The sequence below is a fragment of the Oncorhynchus tshawytscha genome, linkage group LG06 (genome assembly GCF_018296145.1).
Source record: "Oncorhynchus tshawytscha isolate Ot180627B linkage group LG06, Otsh_v2.0, whole genome shotgun sequence".
NCBI classification, from domain to species: Eukaryota; Metazoa; Chordata; class Actinopteri; order Salmoniformes; family Salmonidae; genus Oncorhynchus; species Oncorhynchus tshawytscha.
In genome coordinates, this window is record NC_056434.1 from 19,915,033 (window position 1) to 19,937,660 (window position 22,628).

General features: G+C 43.3%; 1 protein-coding gene across 6 annotated transcripts in view; it reads right to left on the reverse strand.

The window, feature by feature from the left end:
* Positions 1 to 18,417, reverse strand: part of LOC112252225 (tight junction protein ZO-3) — a 34,853-nt gene extending 16,436 nt beyond the window's left edge. For 3 of the 6 annotated variants that reach the window (XR_002953816.2, XR_002953817.2, XM_024423272.2), the window contains exons 1-8: positions 14,570 to 14,608; positions 3,148 to 3,204; positions 2,718 to 2,842; positions 1,829 to 1,931; positions 1,426 to 1,699; positions 1,173 to 1,276; positions 789 to 978; positions 489 to 570 (exon numbers count right to left, since the gene is read on the reverse strand). Coding sequence is in view for 4 of the 6 variants with exons in the window: in XM_024423272.2 (XP_024279040.1) it covers positions 489 to 570; positions 789 to 978; positions 1,173 to 1,276; positions 1,426 to 1,699; positions 1,829 to 1,931; positions 2,718 to 2,842; positions 3,148 to 3,204; positions 14,570 to 14,593 (959 nt within the window). In the remaining 2 variants the exon portion in view is untranslated. The other 3 variants (XM_024423275.2, XM_024423276.2, XM_042323060.1) reach the window with 3 other exon arrangements.
* Between the last annotated feature and the right edge of the window lie 4,211 nt (positions 18,418 to 22,628).

Below are 22,628 nucleotides of genomic sequence, written 5' to 3' on the forward strand. Positions count from 1 at the left end.
CCTTCAGTCATTGGATTCCTCTCTGGCAACAGCACCATGCAATGCACCTTGGACTAAAGAGGCAGAGCAATAGGAAAAATTTGCAAGACCCTCTGTTAAATAAATAATTTTGAGGTAGGAATATCGCAAAAATATGATCAATGGCTCATTCGAGAGAAGATCTCCTCCCGAGGTATGACATCAGCCAGTATTAAAATATGACTTGTATGATAGACGTTTTCGCGATGTAAAACTTCCATTGTAGTGAGGGAGACTCTCACAGTGCTACGTCATACCGGACGGATTTCTGCCGGCTTGAACAACAGTAACTCAGATACACATAAAAACATGAAATGACCCAGGTAATCGATAGAACGTCACTCGAGATGCACGAAAACAACATAACATTCAAAATGTGTGAACCGTTCCTATATGAAAATGTTGGATTAAGTACAGACATCTCAATAAGATCAGAATAGGTGAAATAAGCATGTTTCAGGTGAGGTAACCTGCGTGTGCGTCGTTCTCTAGTTGCAGAGCGTGACACTCTGTCTCTGGGAGTGGGGATGTCTGTATCCAGGTCTGAAATGTCTGAGGACAACCGAGGAAAGACATTAAAACCACATACTGGATCAGCTAGCTGTTCAGGAGCTGCTTCTGACATCACATTTCACATCAATCACTTTCCTCCTCCCCCTTTCTCCCCCTCCTTCCACCGTCCCTCCCTCCCGGCCCCCCTTCAGTCATGAGGTGCAGTGCTGATGCTACATTCTCTCCCTAATACATTACTTCCACCCTCTCTCCCTCACCCTCCAGTTCAGAGCTGCTGTTGCTGCGGTGGTCTTCCTCGCTGTTGGGGGCACTGTCCTGCACTTCTGGGATGCTGACCAGGAACTTGCGGTCGTCTCGCAGGACCATCATGGTCAGCTTTCCCCGGGACTTCTCCACCAGGTGCTTGGTCTCCAGAAGGGACAGGTTCTCTGTGGTCATCCCATTGATCTGAACAGGAAGTAGAAAAATTATGTGGTCACACAATGCAGAAATCTCCTTGGCTTCATACAATAACAAATATTGAAAAAAAGACACCGTTAGAATACCAAAAGTATTTGGTTTATGGTCCCAGTAAAGAATCAAATCTATGTGCAAACCAAATGTTTTGTGATGAGATATCATAACAGCCTGCTTTCTCTTACCTTGAGAATGAGGTCTCCCTCCTGCAGAGTGCCCTCCTTGGCAGCCAGCCCCGTCTCAGTCATGTGTTTGATGAAGATCTGGCTTCCCAACTTCAGTCCATACTCTGAAACAGGAAGGCAACATAAAATTGATATAGACGGGTGAATGCAAGGCTTGCACTATGTCAGACCTGCGATGATGTTTTGAAACCTTTTGCTACGGCGTGCCATAATAAACACGATGCAAATCCTCTCTTCTGTTATTTCTCCTTACCGTCTGCGAGTTTCTTCTTCAGCAGGGTGGCTTTGATTGGCTTGTCTGGGAAGGCCTGCTGTGGGAGCCGTTTGTACCCTGAACTTAGCGGCAGGGCATGAGCGGTTCCGTTGCGGTTGAGGGCGGTGCGGTCAACTTTGTGGGCCTGGTCACTACCATCGGAGTAGCGTCGGGGCCTCTGTGGGGGGTCCTGGTCCAGCAGGTTGGAGTAGGAGGCAGCACGCGAGGGTCTGGTGCTGGCGGGGAGCTGGATCTTACGAGGACGCTTCACTGTCTGTGAGAGGGAGAGTCAGTAACACAGCTGAACACTTTCTGGTGTACTGAAATCATGATCTCACATCCATAACCTGGGGATGTCAAGAATAACTCATCTAAACAGAAGATAAAGTTTGCCAGTACTCACTATGTTGGCTGTTTTGCCACATGACTTGAGGTTCTGGATGGTGAAGGTAGAGTAGACATTCTCCATTGACACGCCATTGACCATGACGATCTGATCTCTGACGCTTTTGGAAAGGGACGAGATGTAGAACAAGGTAATCAAGCACATGCGATTTTAAGTGTGTGTGTGTTATATACAGTGAGCTCCACAAGTATTGGGACAGTGACACATGTTTTGTTGTTTTGGCTCTGTACTCAACACGGTTCACCCATCGATATTGGGTGAACCGTTTAGAAATTACAGCACTTTGTACATAGCGTCTCCCCCCAATTTTGGGACAAATTCACTTCTGTATTAAAGTTGTAAAAGGTATTTGGTCCCATATTCATTGCACGCAATAACTACATCAAGCTTGTGTGACTGCAAATTTGCTTGCTCCATTTCAGAATATTTTGTGCCCATAGAAATACATGGTAAATAATGTGTCATTTTGGAGTATCTTTTACTGTAAATAAGAAAATATTGTTTTCTAACCACTACATTAATGAGGATGCAACCATTAATGTGGATGCTATATACATTTGAGTCACTTGTATTGTTTTATGTTATGGGAGTATCAGCCAATCAGCTCCTTTGTTGTTCAACGCAATTCCATAATGGCTACTGCTAGCTAGCATGAGGAAGAAAAGGGCAGGTTTTTCCCCTTTTCGTCCCCAATCTTGGTGTAACATTTGGGATAATGGAACAATTCAGAGTACAATGCATTTCTCATCCCTGGATTGAGGTAGGTTTTCCAAGCCATATTTCGAGCTGGCTCTGCAGTGTCAGGAAGTCTGTCTAACCCTAGTGCAGCTGTAAGCTCTACTGGCTAGCCTGAAGGGTAAAGGTGTATGGTGTGTAGGTGACTTACAACAGCCGTCCCATAGCGGGTCCGTTCCGTACCACATCTGAAACTATCACGGCTGTGTCCCCTGAGTCCGGGTTCGGCTGGTCTCTGCCTCCTGATATCGCAAAGCCAAACCCCATCTTGGAATCCTGCCAACAAGAGAGAGGGAGGGTGATAAAGAGGGGAGAAAGAGAGAGTGAGCACATTCCATCAGCACTGAAGTGTGTCACCTGACCCGTACCTAGAGTAACAGGGAGCAGGGCATGTCTTTGTTACTCTTATTTCCTGCAGTTCGCCACTGAAACAGATAGTTTTGAAGTCCATTCTAACTAAAGTGGTTCAGTAGGCTATTTCTTTCATTGTACCTTGATGCAAGTGACTGTAAAATTTGTTTAGTTTCAGGTGAAAGTATAACATCAAAACACTGACCGACCAAACAACAAGAGACACTTACTTTGCCGAGTGTTATAGTATGCTGCTCGAATATCGTTAATTCCTCCATCTCCGGTTCCTGAAAAACCAAATATCAAACCCATTACAACATGTTAAACCAACAGAATACAGGCATTCTCCACTTTTCCATTAATGAACAGGAGCAACTTCAACAGAAGTCCGATAACATCAGAAGCAGCTGTTTTGTGTCCTTACACAGCCCAGTGTTGTTTAAGAGACAGTGAGGAGCGAGTTAACAGCAACGTGCTCCTTCCTACCTGTCCCATTCCATTCTTGTCTGGCAGGTATGGGGAGGGGCCACAGGGGAAAGACTCAGCGGGCTGCACTTATGGCCTTGCTGTGACATATGACACCAGGCCATTGTTCAACGTTGTGCAACGTTTCAGAAACCTGCAGGTAGAAACGTAATATAGCCGACAATATTCCTTCTGCGCCCTGCTTCTAGTCATGAAGAAAACTGTCTGTTCTACACAATGCATTTCTATATGCAACGTTTCACGTGCCTCATCCAATTGAACACACCTTTAGATACAATCTGAGGACAGTCACCAACCTACGATAGTGAATCAAATCAAATTGTATTTGTCACATGCGCCGAATAAAACAGGTGTAGACCTTAGTGAAATGCTTACTTACAAGCCCTTAACCAACAATGCAGTTAAGAAAAATAAGTGTTAAAGTATTGTAGCGACCCGCACAGAGAGCTGTGTTCGTTCGGGGGAGGGTAAAACTTAGCCAGCTAGCTGACTAATGTGGCTAGGTAACGTACTTGAGAACGGGGGTTGAAAATGCTTCGAGGGAATCCGAAAGTGAAGGTAGGGGACGATTATGGCCAAGGAGGTGCATGTGCATGGACGTCGGAGGATCTGGTCGAGGAGAGGCCCCTTGAGGGTGACCGCTAGAATGATGGCGGCTGAAGCGGACATGAGTGCTTCGTTGACTGTTCTTCGCGTGGACCAAAAGGGTGACGCTGCGGGACGAGGAATCTATGGCTCAGGATGGTAACAAACATGGCAGCGCCCAGTCCCCGATTGCGTCCGTATCTGTTAAGAACCCAAGGTACTCCAGTAAGGCGGATTGGGAAGCTTTTCATGCTCAGTTTCATGCTGTTAGCTCATTTTAGGGGGTGGTCGAATGAAGAAAGGGCACTGCAGGTGGCTTTGTGCCTCACGGATGATGATCTGGCCTGTTTGATATTGATTGGCCCCGAGGACAGACATGATTATGGTGCTTTAGTTGGAGCACTGAGGAGGCGCTATGGACAGTGTGTTCAGCCCGGGCTACTGCGCTTCGAACTGAGTAATAGACGCAGGCAGCCTGGAGAGCCTCTACGGGTGCTAGCTAATGATATTGAGAGCTTCTCTCGGCGGGCATATGCTCACCTGCCCCCATCCGTGCAGAGCGAGCTAGTACGGGACCAGTTCATACAGACGCTCTCCCCTACGGAGCTGCGCATACAGACCCAGCTGGCTCTTCCGGAGTCATAGCAGATAGCCTTGGAGATGGCTTTGGAGAGGGAGCTAGTGTGGGCTGGGGCTTCAACTGAGTTGGGTTTTTTGTTATGTCACTGTAGAGGGGAGCCCTGCTCTGCCCTGGTGGACACTTGGTCCACAGTAACCCTGGTGAGGCCAGATATTGTGCCAGGTTGGACTCCGTTTGAGCCCACAACTGTGCAGCTCCGCACAGTCACAGGTGAGCTGGCACCCATGAAAGGGAAGGGAACAATGACTGATAGTAGGGGGCAGGTCTGTACGTCATCCTGTGTGGGTAGCGGCTGTGCAGGGCCTTTGTATCCTGGGGTTGGACTTTTTTAGGAGCACAGGCTGCCAGTTAGACCTAAAATGGGGGAACACTGAGCTTCCAGGGAGGGCTGGCAGACACCATGCCGCCCCCCCCCAATGTCACATTCACGCAACCCAACAAACCCTTCACTCCAACAGTTAAAGCAGCAGAGACTCATGACTCCACCTCCTGCACTCCTACCCTCCTCATGCTGAGTAGAGTGCTCCGCACCCCTGCAGAGATGACGTTTGGTCAAACTCTGGATAGCCCTCCTGTTCCCCCGGGCCCGGAGACTCCAGGACTGCCTGGAGACAGTCCACACTGTCACTAGAGGGCAGCTGGGGAATGCAGGTCTAAGGCAGAAGAGGAACTATGACGTGTACACACAGGGAAGGCACTTTGTGGCTGGGGACCTGGTCTGGGTAGGGGAGATTGTGTACCGGGAGAAAGGTGGCACTGCACCGGGACAGGTTAGCATACAGAGGGCCCCTTCTTCCCAAACCCCAGGGACCCCCAGTATTCCCCTCTCTGGCAATGATATTCCTCAGGCACCCACCCCCAGGTGCCACAGTCTCCCTCCCCTTAGCCCCAAACTGTATTCCCCATTACCTCATCCTTGTCCCCGATGTCCCTGCCTTCATCCCCTGGTCACCAGAGGGGCAGCTCCCTGCCACAGACTGTTTCCCCCGTTTCACATCTTTGGGGTTTGGCAGGGAGTGGAGCATCAAGTTTAAGGCCATGTTTAGCCATTGTTCTCTCGCTTACACCTGGTCTTCACAAGAAATGGTCAGTTGTTTTATACGTGTATTCTTCATGTATTTGGTGTGGGCTACGGCCAAACAGTAGCCTGTGTGGAGTTAGGTTAATAAACCGTCAATTCGTAAACTCAATATTCTGTCTGGACAGTTGTTCCTTCATGATCTATCCAGGTCATTACAGTATTTACTCAACTAAACTGCGTTTACATGGTAGACGGCAACCGGATGTCATTGCTTTCAATGAGAGCACAATGGTAAATGCCGTTGAGCCTGGCGGTGAATGCCGTCAGCTGCCATGGTAGACGGACTTGCCGCCAGAGTTCAAATATTTCAATTTCTGCCGCCTGCCATTGTGTTGTTTTCTACCGGATGTTGATTTGCACGGTTTGTTTACTGAATCACCACAGCAATGCACACTTTGGCTGTCACCATCTTTTTTACTTTCTTGTCCAGCTATGCCAACTGGGATGATGTTTTTTGAGTCCATCTACTTGCTTCACTAGCTAGGTTTCCATCCAATTGGCGACAGATTTTCATGCACATTTTCTAAAATCCGCAAAGAAAATGCACACAATGTACTTTTGCCCTTTGATTTTTATTTGGTACATCAAAACCTAACGTTCAATGTGTTTATCACATTTTGAACTCTACGGATAGTTTTGTCAAACTTTGCTTTAAATAGCAGATGTTCCTACTCTGGTCTTGGCATGTGCTCTCTAGCCTACAGCTGGCTAGTCTAGATGAGATTATTTGTCAAATGGCAGCCAAGCATCATGTCACAAGAATAAGACTGAATATTTATTGGAAAGGCACATCATACTCAACACTGTGCACTTTCACCACCCTGTGAAGTTGATCAATTTATTTCATCTGTAGCCTAATAAACTGCATGGTTTCCCAAATTGTAGTGGGAGGACCACACACCATATCACTGCGTGACTCCAAGTTTACTTCCATATGAAATGTAAACAGAAGACCACTTTTACAATCAGTTCAGCAATTCTGTGTATGTGTGACCATCTGTCCGGCTCCGTTAATAATATAACTAGGCCTACTAGAAAGAAAAAAAACGAGTGAATTTCCTACTATTCGATATAGGTTTAATTAGCTCTAACAGGCATTGTTGCATGGAGGTCAGTGAGCCCCTAGTGTTATCATACAGGTCAACAAGGTGAAACAGACAGGGTCAGGACCAACATACAGGTCAACGAAAGGCCAACAAGGTGAAACAGACAGGGTCAGGTAGCCACAGAGGCAGATAAGCATCCACGATAAATCACTAGCCAGTGGTGGCTGGTGGGTGGAGCTATAGGAGGACAGGCTCATTGTAATGGCTGGAATGGAATTTATCAAACACATGGAAACCACGTTGGACCACGTTCCATTTACTCAATTTTGGCCATTAAAATGAGCCCGTATAGCTCCTCCCACTTTACCAATGGTAGCAGGTGGAATAGCTGCCAGCCAGGTGCATTGTTTCTCAGAGAGTTAGTTAGGTTTAACCTGGTATAATTTTTTACAACATCAGTCTAATTAACAGACTGAAGGACTGGATATCAGCAGTCTCACAGCTAACAAAGACTCAATTTAATATAGTCAGATAGTCATTAATGACCTAATCAATGAAATAAATGTATCAATGTATAAAATACGCAATATAGTTTTGATCATCAGTCAAGTTAATCATTGTAATAAAAACAAATTAATATAGAGGATATAGTTGACATGCATCCTCTGGCAGCCATCTTTCATCTGCTTTGAAAGGTTGAGGGGGCTGACTACCAATATGCAAATAGTATTTATGTTATCTTTCTAGCGGCATCTAGTCAGAGACACTATTCCTGAAAACAGTCACTAATATCCATTTCAGAAAGAAGATGTGGTATATTACCAGTAAAATGTTTATAGGCAATGTTTATACGACCCCCCTTGAAACAGACCCTTATTTACCACTTTCTTGCATGTATACCCCTTGTATTACATATCAATTTGGTAACTGGCAAATTGGGAGTTGTGGGGGCAGGAGGCTGTTGTTCAACCATGGGGGCTGTTTAACAATGGAAGTGTTAATGAATTTACCTGCAAAAAGCCAGAGATACCATTCAAACAGACCCAAAACCTGTATTTTGATTTCAGGAATCAGGTTTCCATTCAACCATTTTATGCGAGTAAAGTAAATGTCAGCAACAAAAAATATTAACAGGCCTGATGGAAACAGAACGTTTGTCTGTAAACTTTCCAAATGTTTGAGTAAACAAAATACGCTATACAAGGTGGGATCTTTTTGTGTCTGTAAAATGTATTAAGCGAGAAATGGCGGTGGAAACGCTTTCATGCGCAAATATTTATATAATACCCAGCCAACATGTCCAGGTGGGCCCCACCTGGGTTTTATATGGACTTCATGGGTTTCAACTGGGCAAGGTCTCTTAATGGTTATCTTAGCTGGTACCCGGATGGGTTAACCTTTGGGGCAGACATGGACAAACCCATGTACGTTAGTTGGGGGAAGAAAATGGGCCCCGAATCATTTTACAGGCAAACTGGTGTTATTTGTTCTGGAATAACGACTGGGACACAATCGGGTTAACCATTTGGGTCACAAACAGGCAAACTCATGTGGGATACAACATGGGTCCCAAACGGGCCCTGAATAAATGCTGTGTGTGTTGTAAGTGGGCTATCTGGTGTGAATATGGTCAGGGATTGTGTGGGTCCCAAAATGGTCAGTAAAAACACCAACTAATGAAATGAGGGGAAGCTAAAATAAAGTTAACATTTTCATTTTTGTGTGTGGGTTTAAATTGCGAAAACGTATTATATTATGCTTGTGACATTTCGCCGGAAAAGGTCACCAGCTAGTACATACTGTCACATTTGGGGGAAATGCGCATTCAATATTTTGTGGAGCAAGTGACAGAATTTTAAATTCAGGCGCTAAACCAAAGATTGTACAGGTAACATTGGTTGTAGGCAGGCAAGACAACAGTAGCTAATTATACGTCCCTCGCTGTATTTATCGACTGTTGGCCTACTTGGTCCAAGTATGTACTTAGCTAACGTTAGCTACCGAGGCAAATACAATGAAGCAGAATGACAGCTACCATTTGTCAGAACAGTTCAAATAACATGATCTTGAATTGATTGGTCAAAAATATTGAGATTAGTCTTTCAAGTGATTTTATATATATAAGAAGGTTACTGTATGTCAATTACAGCCCTCAAATGGTTAAGTGTATGACTGAAGTTATCTGCACGAGGGAGTTATCCAACTGGCTCCTCCATCACGACGTTACCTGAACGGCCATCTGCGGCCCACTAATCATTAGCTGTCTTAATCGGCTGCTATCTGAACATTTTCTGACAATTTTTCTTGGGTCACTATAACTATCAATTTGGCCAATTGGATTGATCCCTTCTACCACACGGAACCCCACTAATCTACTAACGGAAACGCACGAAGTGGCTAAAAACAGAACACCGTCCAACACTAGCTTGCTACCGATGGCCCGGCTAGCTGTCTGAATCGCCATTACCCCAACCAACCTCACTACTAACTGGACCCTTATGATCACTCGACTAAGCATGCCTCTCCTTAATGTCAATATGCCTTGTCCATTGCTGTTCTGGTTAGTGTTTATTGGCTTATTTCACTGTCGAGCCTCTAGCCCTGCTCATTTTACCTTATCCAACCTATTAGTTCCACCACCCACACATGCTATGACATCACCAGGTTTCAATGATGTTTCTAGAGACAATATCTCTCTCATCATCACTCAATACCTAGGTTTACCTCCACTGTATTCACATCCTACCATACCTTTGTCTGTACATTATACCATGAAGCTATTTTAATCGCCCCCAGAAACCTCCTTTTAGTCTCTGTTCCGGACGTTCTAAACAACCAATTCTCATAGCTTTTAGCCATACCCTTAACCTACTCCTCCTCTGTTCCTCTGGTGATATAGAGGTGAATCCAGGCCCTGCAGTGCCTAGCTCCACTCCTATTCCCGAGGCGCTCTCTTTTGATGACTTCTGTAACCGTAATAGTCTTGGTTTCATGCATGTTAACATTAGAAGCCTGTATCTATCCTATATCTATCCTACCCTGCCTTTCTGAGGTCTTCTAAAGCCAAGTCAACAAACAGATTTCCAAAGTTGAACCATTTCGCAACAAACCCCACCTGTAGCACGGGTTCCAGCAGGTATATCTCTCTGGTCACCCCCAAAACCAATTCTTTCTTTGGCCGCTTCTCCTTCCAGTTCTCTGCTGCCATTGACTGGAACGAACTACAAAAATCTCTGAAACTGGAAACACTTATCCCTCACTAGTTTTAAGCACCAGCTGTCAGAGCAGCTCACATATTACTGCACCTGTACACAGCCCACCTATAATTTAGCCCAAACAACTACCTCTTTCCCTACTTTATTTATTTTGCTCCCCATTATTTTTATTTCTACTTTGCACATTCTTCCACTGCAAATCTACCATTCCAGTGTTTTACTTGCTATATTGAATTTACTTTGCCACCATGGCCTTTTTTTGCCTTTACCTCCCTTATCTCACCTCATTTGCTCACATTGTATATAGACTTGTTTATACTGTATGTTTGTTTTACTCCATGTGTAACTCTGTGTCGTTGTGTGTCGAACTGCTTTGCTTTATCTTGGCCAGGTCGCAATTGTAAATGAGAACTTCTTCTCAACTTGCCTACCTGGTTAAATAAAAGGTCAAAATAAAATAAGAACATCCAATAGTCAAAGGTTAATGAAATACAAATTAGAGGGAAATGGGAATATTGAAGACTCATGTTAAAAGGAACCACCAGCTTTCATATGTTCTCATGTTCTGAGCAAGGAACTGAAACGTTAGCTTTCTTACATGGTACATATTGCACTTTTACGGTCTTCTCCAACACTTTGTTTTTGCATTATTTTTTACCCCTTTTTCTCCCCAATTTCGTGGTATCCAATTGTTTTAGTAGCTACTATCTTGTCTCATCGCTACAACTCCCGTACGGGCTCGGGAGAGACGAAGGTTGAAAGTCATGCGTCCTCCGATACACAACCCAACCAAGCCGCACTGCTTCTTTACACAGCTCGCATCCAACCTGGAAGGAAACACAATGCAACCTTGGTTAGCGTGCACTGCGCTCGGCCCGCCACAGGAGTCGCTGGTGCGCGATGAGACAAGGACATCCCTACCTGCCAAACCCTCCCTAATCTGGACGACGCTAGGCCAATTGTGCGTCGCCCCACGAACCTCCCGGTCGCGGCCGGTTACAACAGAGCCTGGGCGTGAACCCAGTCTCTGATGGCACAGCTGGTGCTGCAGTACAGCGCCCTTAACTGCTGCGCCACCCGGGAGGCCCCCATTTTTGCATTATTTAAACCAAATTGAACATGTTTCATTATTTACTGGAGGCTAAATTGATTTTATTGATGCATTATATTTAGTTAAAATAAGTGTTCATTCAGTATTGTTGTAATTGTCATTATTACAAATAAAAATTGGCCGATTAAATCGGTATCGGCTTTTTTAGTCCTCCAATAAAATCGGTATCAGTGTTGAAAAATCATAATTGGTCGACCTCTATTACACACCCATTTGGGTACAAACTTGGGACCCATGCAGGTAAGTACGATAACCCACATGGCCCCCAGGTTTTAGCCCAGGTGGGTTAAAGAAGGGTTAACACTTGGGCCCAATGTTGTATAACCACAAGGGGCCCACAAAGTTCTCCTCAGTATCAATGTTGCCCCATGCAGTTGCCATGTTGGGCTTCACAACTTATGAAGCCCAACATGAACCCACATAAAGCCCAACATGGCAACCACATGTGGGACCAATGTGGATACACAACATGGGGGGGCCCAAGTGTTAGCCCTTTAACCCACCTGGGCTAAAAACCTGGGGCCCACGTGGGGTAAACACATTTGCCCACTGAGGTCCTTCAATAAACCCAACGTGAACCCACAGAGCCCAACATGGATACAGAGGACAAAACTGTGTGTTCCTGTTGGGTTTCCCTAGTGGGGCCCATGGAACAGCCCTTCTTAACTCATATGGGCACCATATGGAAATGTTGGCTGGGTAACCAGCATATCAACGTAAATTTGGAGTCACGCGATAAGTTGTGTGGTCCTCCCACTACGACACGGGAAAGGATGCAGTTTATTAGGCTACAGATGAAATAAGTTGAACTTCGCAGGGTGGTGAAAGTGCACGGGGACAAGTTCAATGTTCCTTTCCAATAAATAGAGGGTCTTATTATGGTGACATGATGCTTGGCTGCAGTTTGACAATTTAAAATAATCTCATTTCTCCATAATAATCTCAATATGTAAGGCTATACACGCACTGTATTTGCGAGCTGTTGGCTAAAGCGTGCATGCCAATACCAGAGTGGGAACATTTGCTATATAAACACGTTTTTAGTTACAAAACCATTTGCGATGGAAACCCATTTAATGTGTATTTTTATTTTGGTACATGGGAATTCAACCTCATTTTTATGTGCACATCACAGATTTATCTGCAACAAGTCATTTGGATTGAACATCTCTGATCAGAAAATGCACATTTTCAGGTCTCTCTAGAGATGTTCGATCCGGGCTCTGGCTGGGCCACTCACGGACATTCAGATACTTGTCCAAAACCACTCCTGCGTTGTCTTGGCTGTGTGGTTAGGGTCATTGTCCTGTTGGAAGGTGAATCTTAGACCCAGTCTGGGGTCCTGAGCGCTCTGGAGCTGGTTTTCATCAAGGATCTCTGTATTTTGCTCCGGTAATCTTTTTCTCGATCCTGAGTAGTCTCCCAGTCCCTGCCGCTGAAAAACATACCCACAGCACAATGCCACCACCACCAAGCCTCACCGTAGGGATGGTGCCAGGTTTCCTCCAGACATGACGCTTGGCATTCAGGCCAAAGAGTTCAATCTTGGTTTCATCAAAACTGAGAATTTTGTTTCTCATGGTCAGAGTCCTTTAGCAGCCTTTTGGAAAACTCCAGTCTTGATGGCTCCAAACTTCCTCCATTTAAGAATGATGGAGGCCACTGTGTTCTTGGGGACCTTCAATGCGGCAGACATTTTATTTGGTACCCTTCCCCAGATCTGTGCCTCGACACAATCCTGTCTCTGAGCTCTACGGACAATTCCTTCAACCTCATGGCTTGGTTTTTGCGCTGACATGCACTGTGAACTGTGGGACCTTACATAGACAGGTGTGTGCCTTTCCAAATCATATCCAATCAATTTAATTTACTACAGGTGGACTCTAATCAAGTTGTAGAAACATCAAGGATGACCAATGGAAACAGGATGCACCTTCGCTCAATTGAGTCTTACAGCAAAGGGTCTGAATACTTATGTAAATAAGGTATGTCCATTTTTAATACATTTGCAAAAAAACTAAAATCGGTTTTCGCTTTGCCACTATGGGGTATTGTGTAGATTGATAAGGAAAAACATTTAATCCCTTTTTAGATTGAGGCTGTAATTACTACAGTATTTATGTATACTCCCCCCAAATACCTAGGTGTCTGGTTAGACTGTAAACTCTCCTTCCAGACTCACATTAAGCATCTCCAATCCAAAATTAAATATAGAATCGGCTTCCTATTTCGCAACAAAGCATCCTTCACTCATGCTGCCAAACATACCCTCGTAAAACTGACCATCCTACCAATCATCGACTATGTCATTTACAAAATATCCTCCAACACTCTACTCAACAAACTGGATGCAGTCTATCACAGTTCCATCCGTTTTGTCACCAAAGCCCCATACACTACCCATCACTGCGACCTGTACGCTCTCGTTGGCAGGCCCTCGCTTCATACTCGTTGCCAAACCTACTGGCTCCAGGTCATCTACAACTCTGCTTGGTAAAGCCCTCCTTATCCCGTAGCATGCTCTCCAGCAGGTATATCTCACGAGTCACCCCCAAAGCCAATTCCTCCTTTCCTTACAGTTCTCTGCTGCCAATGACCGGAACGAACTGCAAAAATCACTGAAGCTGGAGACACATATCTCTCTCACTAGCTTTAAGCACCACAGATCACTGCACCTGTAAATAGCCCATCCAACTACCTCATCCCCATACTGTATTTATTTATCTTGCTCCTTTGCACCCCAGTAGCTCTACTTGCACAGTTATATATAATATACACACACATATTCTGCATATCTACCATTCCAGTGCTTAATTGCTATATTGAAATTACTTCGCCACTATGGCCTATTTATTTGGCCTCTATATATACTTTTCCTACTGTATTATTGACTGTTTGATTGTTTTTATTTTATTTATTTAACCAGGAAGGGCTCATTGAGATTAAAATCTCTTTTTCAAGAGCGCTCTGGCCAAGATATTCAGCACCAAGTCATTACAAAAAAATTAGACAGACATGAAAAACTACAAGTAATTTAGGAAAAACCATTGAATTCACAAAACCATTGAATTCACAGTATAAAACAGCAAATTAAAAACATTGACAGGTCAGGGAGTCAGTCTCAAAATCCTTCATCAGTGATTTAAAAACAATTGGGACAAGTTCTTCCAGTTAAAAGTATTTTGTAAGGTGTTCCAAGACGATGGCACAGAGTACATAAAAGCCCTTTTACCAAATTCAGTTCGGACATTTGGAACAGTTAGCAGGATAAAGTCCAACTCTGTGTTTGTGTCGAACTGCTTTGCTTTATCTTGGCCAGGTCACAGTTGGAAATGAGAACTTGTTCTCAACTGGCCTACCTGGTTAAATAAAGGTGAAAAAAATAATAACACAATCTTAAACCACACTTTCTCAATGTAGCAACAAAATCCTTAGGTACTTTTGAGCCTTTCATAAAAGACCATTAAAGAGGTGTCCTTTATACTCACCACTTCTCTGAATCTCACTTCCATTCCCCTTTGGGAGATTAGCTTAGCTCTCTCTTACATATCATAATCCATATTGGGGGCAATGAAATTCAAGATCCAGACAGTGCTTCAAATCCCCCCCAAAAAAAATGTTCCTCACCAAAATGACCCTGAGTCGGAGGTCTGGTTGAAAGGGGAGCCAGGTTATCAATAGCTAATGAGTACTGACCACGGAAAAAAAATCACCCTGCAGAAACAAACTCCACCTGGATCAATGGGAGGCTCCACTCCCTCTGCCTCTCCCACTCATACAGCACTTTATATTGCCCTTTGTTGCCAAGGATATAAGGCAGAACCACATTTGCCACAGTAAAACCCCACATTTAAAACACCTTGAGGGTTAGATGGAAAATATGAAGACAGATACTCCAGAATGTGAGTCACTGTAATCCAGTCATTAGATGAATATTTATGTGAAACTTGAAAATACACATTTTGAGAGCAGATAAATCATATCACTAAGGGGGAGTTACAGCCAGTAAACTCACATGGTCTGATCAGAACTGTACATGTTAGCCTTTAAGCACTTCCCAACCCTGATGGTGACATTCAGTAGGAAAGTAAATCATTGAAACCAACACAAAATAGATACTGATTCAATTTCTACACAACAATAAATCAGTCAAACATATTTTATCAGGTAAGTCACTCATCAGCTCTTATTGCAATTTCACTGCAAACTTGATTTTACCTACTCAAGCCAACACTGAGCTCAAAGAGAAGCTACAAAAAAAATGGATAGACCGAGTGTACTCCTACCAGTGGTGTCACTGAATAAGCCACGAGTTTCAGCACCTGTGTCAGATTCATGACAAAACAGCAACATCCTGTTTGGTTCCAACAACAACCTGCTGACAGAATATGGCTGAGTCACCTCTGGTCTGGCTGACACACTGGAGCCGTTCTCAGCACCTGTGAGCTTTATACCTTATCTCAGCCACCACCACTCATACCCTGTTCCCACATAATCCAGGTGACAGGGAACAGTGTGAGGCTATAGCGAAACTCCCCAAATGACACCTACCCCCTTCCTGTATCCAAAAGGCATTTCATAATCATATATCCAATGTTGCTGAGACAGGCCTGTGCACTGAGAGGAAGGATATTCCCATACTTACTGGAGAGCAGTTAGGTACTACTTTCCCATGGAAGCCCAGGTTATGGGGCTGGCTTAGGTTATGGGCCTGGCACTATGGTTACCAGAAGGAATGGAGTACACTGGGCCGTTAACTGACAGGGTATTTACTCCTAAGGCCCTGGCAAAGATCTCTCTACTGTCTCTGTGCTTTGCGATTGGAGAGGAACGAGAGTTCAGATTGTATCTCTTCATAAAAAAACATTGATGCATGGCTTAGAGCACAGGTGTTTTCTGGCTGGATTTCTCTCCTTTGCTTCTACCAGGTCTACCTTCCTTCTAATCTTCCGTTTGCTTGGAGAGGGAGGGATAAAATACAGATTAGTCATTAGAAGGCCTTAAGAGGCCAATCGCAGGACGAAGGTTGCCTTCTAGGCTGCATTCCAGTCTGACTATTGTGACAGTTGGGTGTGGTAAAAAGTAAGTAAGAACACAGCAGCCTCACTGTTTTTACTCCACTTACTGGAACTCCTGGCCAAAGGACAGTCACAACACACCCTTTTTGAATCACACATCTTTTCTTCACTTTTTATTTTCATTGCTTAGGCCTATACACCAGACTTGGGCACAAATCCTGAATTATTAATAGACCAGAGGGAAATAGAGGTAGTGTTTAAAAAACAACACTTGAGTACATGTCATAGAGAAGGCTGTAACAAAAGCAAACACTTCTTAAGAACAGGTGTGCCCCTACGGCAGGTAAACAATCACTCACTCAGAGAGGGACTGCTCAGTAGGCCCCAACTGCACTAGCACACGGGCAAATATATGTCATGTTCCTAACTGGAACAAATATTGTGCTTCTCAAAAATCCACACAATAGACCTACATATTGTAACTACTGTTACTTGACTACTGGGAAGCTTACTATGCTTTCAGTGCATGTGAGTGTTGCTGAGGCCTACCACTTACAATATTGCACAGTATGTGCAACCATTTTACAACACGTTTTAAAACTACAAGAGGCATATAATCCTAGTGAATGTGATTGATTACCATGGGCCTTCAACCTTCATTGAACTGCTGCTGACGATTACAGACAACTTTTTGGATTGTTTATACACACACACACACACACACACGCAAAGCAGGTAATTGAATCACTACCAATACAATTGTTGACTCGATATTATGCTCATTGCCGTTAATGCGTGTGGATCCGGTGTCATGTGTCGGTTACGCAGTGTGGAAAACCATTTCAACAAACTACAATCACTAAACATCTTTCTCGGAATTCACACTGATCTGATGACCATGACTGGGTAGTTTGAATGAGACTTTTCCTTGAGCGAGTCAGTTAAAAAAAGCAACCTTGGATTTAAATTAAACTAGTGGATTAGAGATTTCATTTATCAAGCAAGCATCAAGTAGACAATGGAAGGGAAGATGCAGCCATTTGGTAATGCAGTGGCGAAACTCCTTGGCAGGCAAAAACCTGCATGTGTGGCAGAACCAGTAGGGTGAGGAGGCAGGTCCACCCTCAGTACTCAGTAATATTTTGTATTGATTTTGCGCCAACCATAACACTTTCTATTCAGGACATTTTTTGCAGTATTACTCTAGTGCCTTGTTGCAAACATGATGCTGGTTTTGGAATATTTGTATTCTGTACAGGCTTCCTTTTTACTCGGTCAATTAGGTTAGTATTGTTGATCCATCCTATCACAGCCATTAAACTCTGTAACTGTTTTAAAGTCACCATTAGCCTCATGTGAAATCCCTGAGCCGTTTCCTTCCTCTCTGGCAACTGAGTTAGGAAGGACACCTGTATCTTTGTAGTGACTGGGTGTATTGATACACCATCCAAAGTGTAATGAATAACTTCACCATGCTCAAAAAGGATGTTCAATGTTAAATTAACAAATATTTTACCCATCTACCAATAGGTGTCCTTCTTTACGAGGCATTGGAAAACCTCCCTGGTCTTTGTGGTTGAATCGGTTTGAAATTCACTACTCGACTGAGGAACCTTAGCAATAATGTAATGTGTGGGGTACAGAGATGAGGTAGTCATTCAAAAATCATGTTAAACACTTATTGTACACAGTGTGTCCACGCAACTTGTCACCTAAGCACATTTTTACTCCTTAAATTTGGGCTTGCCATAAAACACATTCCAGTTTTTCGTTTTTAAAAATAAATTTGCACTTCGACATTATGGGGTATTGTGAGTAGGCCAATGACAAAAATATCACTTCAATACATTTAAAATTCAGGCTGTAACAAATTGTGGAACAGGTCAAGGAGTGTGAACACTTTCATTAGGCGCTGTATGATGACAGAAAGTGAAGACAGTAAAACCAGAGCTGTAAACCAAGTCGCGACCTCTGTGAGATTGCAATGAAAACAAAGTGCCAACACAGCGGTCACAACATTCGAGCAAATTATTTCAACTCACGCCTCGAGATAACAATTTGTCGATCCCCAACATCTGCTTGAGAAATTGTGTTCAAAAGGTGGTAGTTATTTCCTATCCTACCTGTAAAACGTCTCAGACAAGTCCCAGCAACTCGCGTAAAGGCGTCCAACTCACAATAATAATTTGTCTCCAAACACTTGACGCTATCAGCCGATTTGAATGAACTAAATAAAATCCTTAAAAAACTAAACTGAAGAACACAGAGAAGGGATGTCCCTATTTGGCTGTACAGCGTTCAGGTGCGTTTCATAACGTCATCACACTTGATCGTCACATACAGGAAGAAGGACGACACCCGTCCTTTTTTTCAATTTCATTCTTCCCTGCCCTGTTAATAAAACACTGTCCAGAGACTCTCCTTGGTATTCCTCAATCTATGGATTGTCAACGTATCGAACCTATAGCCAACCATTATCATAAAGCCCAACTAGTACAAGGAGTATAATTGTACTATCAAATATCAGATGTATTAATAAAAAACAATCAAGAATGTACAAAGATGGGCTCCTAAGTGATGCAACAGTCTAAGGCACTGCATCTCAGTGCAAGAGGTGTCATAACAGACCCTGGTTCGATTCCAGGCTGTATCACAACTGGCCATGTTTGGGAGTCCCATAGGACGGCACACAATTGGCCCAGCTTCACTGACTTACCTACTTAAATAAAGGTTAAAAAAAATAGACCGGTAGGCTAGCCCTTATGACCCTCAGTTCCATTCCATTACACATAAGACTCAAGAGCACTGATGCTTTGTCTGAACATTAACACACATCGCTTAAAGTACGGTTTTGGAAGCATAAGGACCTTATCTTTCATATCAATGAGAAATAATAGTAAAAAATGTTAAATTGATACACACCTTTATAGGCTTAGTGTTCCCACACAGCCATATCTCTATGTTACTGCGCTCATTTACATAAAACAGATGGGAAACAGAGGGACCTTTATGCTTTTAGAACCGTATCGCAATTGAGAATCGACTCACGTTTAGATTTAGAATTTGGCTGTTTTGGCTGGCAGAGCCAGTCTACCTCTGAAAATAACAAACGGTAGGCTCCTTAAGAAGTACTTCTTCGGCTAGTGGTAGTCTAGTAGGAAAGGTCAAACTATACTGCCTCCGCCCTCCCGAGTGTCGCAGTGGTTTAAGGCACTGCCTCAAAGCGCTTGAGGCGTCACTACAGACCCGTGTTTGATCCCAAGCTGTGTTAAGGCTGTTGAGTCCAATGAGGCGGCGCACAATTGACCAAGCATCGTACGGGTTGGTGGAGGGTTTGGCCAGCTGGGATTTCCATGTCCCATCGCGCTCTAGCGACTCGTGACGGGCCGGGTGCCTGCAAGCTGTCTTTGGTCACCAGCTGGACGGTGTTTCATCCAACACATTGGTGCGGCTGGCTTCCGGGTTAAGCCAGCAGGGTGTCAAGAAGTAGTGCGGCTTGGCAGGGTTGTGTTTCGGAGGACGCATGGCCCTCGACCTTCGCTCCTCCCGAGTCTGAGACCATCCAGGACCTCTATACCAGGCGGTGTCAGAGGAAGGCCCTAAAAATTGTCAAAGACTCCAGCCACCCGTCAGAGACTGTTCTCTCTGCTACCGCATGGCAAGCGGTACCGGAGCACCAAGTCTAGGTCCAAAAGGCTTCTAAACAGCTTCTATCCCCAAGCCATAAGACACCTGAACATCTAATCAAATGGCTACCCAGACTATTTGCATTGCACTCCCCTCCCTCTTTTACACTGCTGCTGCTACTCTGTTTTTATCTTGTACAGTTGAAGTCGGAAGTTTAGTTAGGACATCTACTTTGTGCATGACACAAGTCATTTTTCCAACAATTGTTTACAGACAGATTATTTCACTTATAAATCACTGTATCACAATTCCAGTGGGTCATGAGTTTACATACACTAAATTGACTGTGCCTTTAAACAACTTGGAAAATTCCAGAAAATTATGTCATGGCTTTAGAAGCTTCTGATGGGCTAATTGACATCATTTGAGTCAATTGGAGGTGTACGTGTGGATGTATTTCAATGCCTACCTTCAAACTCAGTGCCTCTTTGCTTGACATCATGGGAAAATCAAAAGAAATCAGCCAAGACCTCAGAAAACAAATTGTGACCTCCACAAGTCTGGTTCATCCTTGGGAGCAATTTCCAAACGCCTGAAGGTACCACGTTCATCTGTACAAACAATAGTACGCAAGTATAAACACCATGGGACCACGCAGCCGTCATAGTGCTCAGGAAGGAGACGCGTTCTGTCTCCTAGAGATGAACGTACTTTGGTGGAAAAGTGCAAATCAATCCAAGAACAACAGCAAAGGACCTTGTGAAGATGCTGGAGGAAACAGGTACAAAAGTATCTATATCCACAGTAAAACGAGTCCTATATCGACATAACCTGAAAGGCCGCTCAGCAAGGAAGAAGCCACTGCTCCAAAACCGCCATAAAAAAAGCCAGACTACGGTTTGCAACTGCACATGGGGACAAAGATCGTACTCTTTGGAGAAATGTCCACTGGTCTGATGAAACAAAAATATAACTGTTTGGCCATAATGACCATTGTTATGTTTGAAGGAAAAAGGGGGAGGTTTGCAAGCCGAAGAACCCCATCCCAACCGTGAAGCACGGGGGTGGCAGCATCATATTGTGGGGGTGCTTTGCTGCAGGAGGGACTGGTACACTTCACAAAATAGATGGCATGATGAGGAAAGAAAAGTATGTGGAAGGAAAATTATGTGGATATATTGAAGCAACATCTCGACATCAGTCAGGAAGTTAAAGCTTGGTCGCAAATTGGTTTTCAAAATGGACAATGGCCCCAAGCATTCTACAAAAGTTGTGGCACAATGGCTTAAGGCCAACAAAGTCAAAGTATTGGAGTGGCCATCACAAAGACCTGACCTGAATCCGATAGAAAATTTGTGGGCAGAACTGATAAAGTGTGCGCGAGCAAGGAGGCCTAGAAACCTGACTCAGTTACAATAGCTCTGTCAGGAGGAATAGGCCAAAATTCACTCAACTTATTGTGGGAAGCTTGTGGAAGGCTACCCGAAACTTTGACCAAGTTAAAACATTTAAAGGCAATGCTACCAAATACTAATTGAGTGTATGTAAACTTCTGACCCACTGGAAATGTATTGAAAGAAATAAAAGCTGAAATAAATAATTCTCTACTACTATTCTGACATTTCACAATCTTAAAATTAAGTGGGGATCCTAACTGACCTAGGATAAGGAATTTTTACTAGGATTAAATATCAGGAATTGTGAAAAACTGAGTTTAAATGTAGTTGGCTAAAGTGTATGTAAACGTCCAACTTCAACTATTACCTCGACTAACCGGTGCCCCTGCACATTGAATCTGTACCGGTACCCCCTGTATATAGCCTCGCTATTATTTCATTATTTGTTACTTTAATTCCTTATTTTTTGTAGGTATTTTTCTTAAAACTGCATGGTTGGTTAAGGGATTGTACGTAAGCTTTTCACTGTAAGGTCTACACCTGTTGTATAATCGGCGCATGTGACAAATACAATTTGATTTGCAGTGATGGGACAAGACTAACTACAGTAACAATTAGGGAGAAAAAGGAGTAAAAGTACAAAAAACTATTCTGCCTCCATATGGGAAAACGTTGAGTACGCCAAAATGTCACTAAAATGCACACAGCCCATTTGACATATTTCATAAAACTATTACTAACTGAAATGCACATTAAAGGTCTCAATCAATGTAATACAGAAGTAATGAGATCACCACCACCTGTCTTAGAAGTGTGTTTTCAAAAGCAATTCAGCATCATCAGTTAAGGCCCAATGCAAAAGGCATTCATTCATGGTGAAAAAGACAGACACCATTTTTCACAATCTTCAAGTTTTTATTTGTTGTTTGTTTACAAAGTTAAGATTGCATTTTGATATATTCCTTCCTTTTATGAGTAGAAAACCTTTTAAAGAATTAGTCGAAAGGCACATTTTTTTTTACAATATATACATTTCGATCTAAATTATAAATATATAGAAAAACAAAAGCACAACCCAGAATAAAAGTGCTGAACAGTTTTTACAGAAAGAAAATATAATTTTTTAAAAATACATACAATCAGTAGCATGTTTTTTGTTTAGTTTTTGTTGGCAATAAATTATTGAATGTGATACTTTTATATGCAAAAGGTGGAGAAACAAGGAGGATGGTTACAGTATACAAAAATGCTATCCATCAAAAGGTCAGGAACATAACAAGCTTGCAACTCTCAATCATAACAAACAGACAACACTAACTTGATTATGCCATTCTTAGTGCAAATTTAGACAAAATAAAAAGACCTAGCTAAGACAAAGTCAAACAGTTCCTTTAAAAATTGTGATTCATTTTCTCAAATCGTGTTTGTCCGTTTCCACAGGTTTATAATGCATATTACCTCTATGTCAGTGTTATACCACACAGTCCATTGGCCATAGGTGAAGC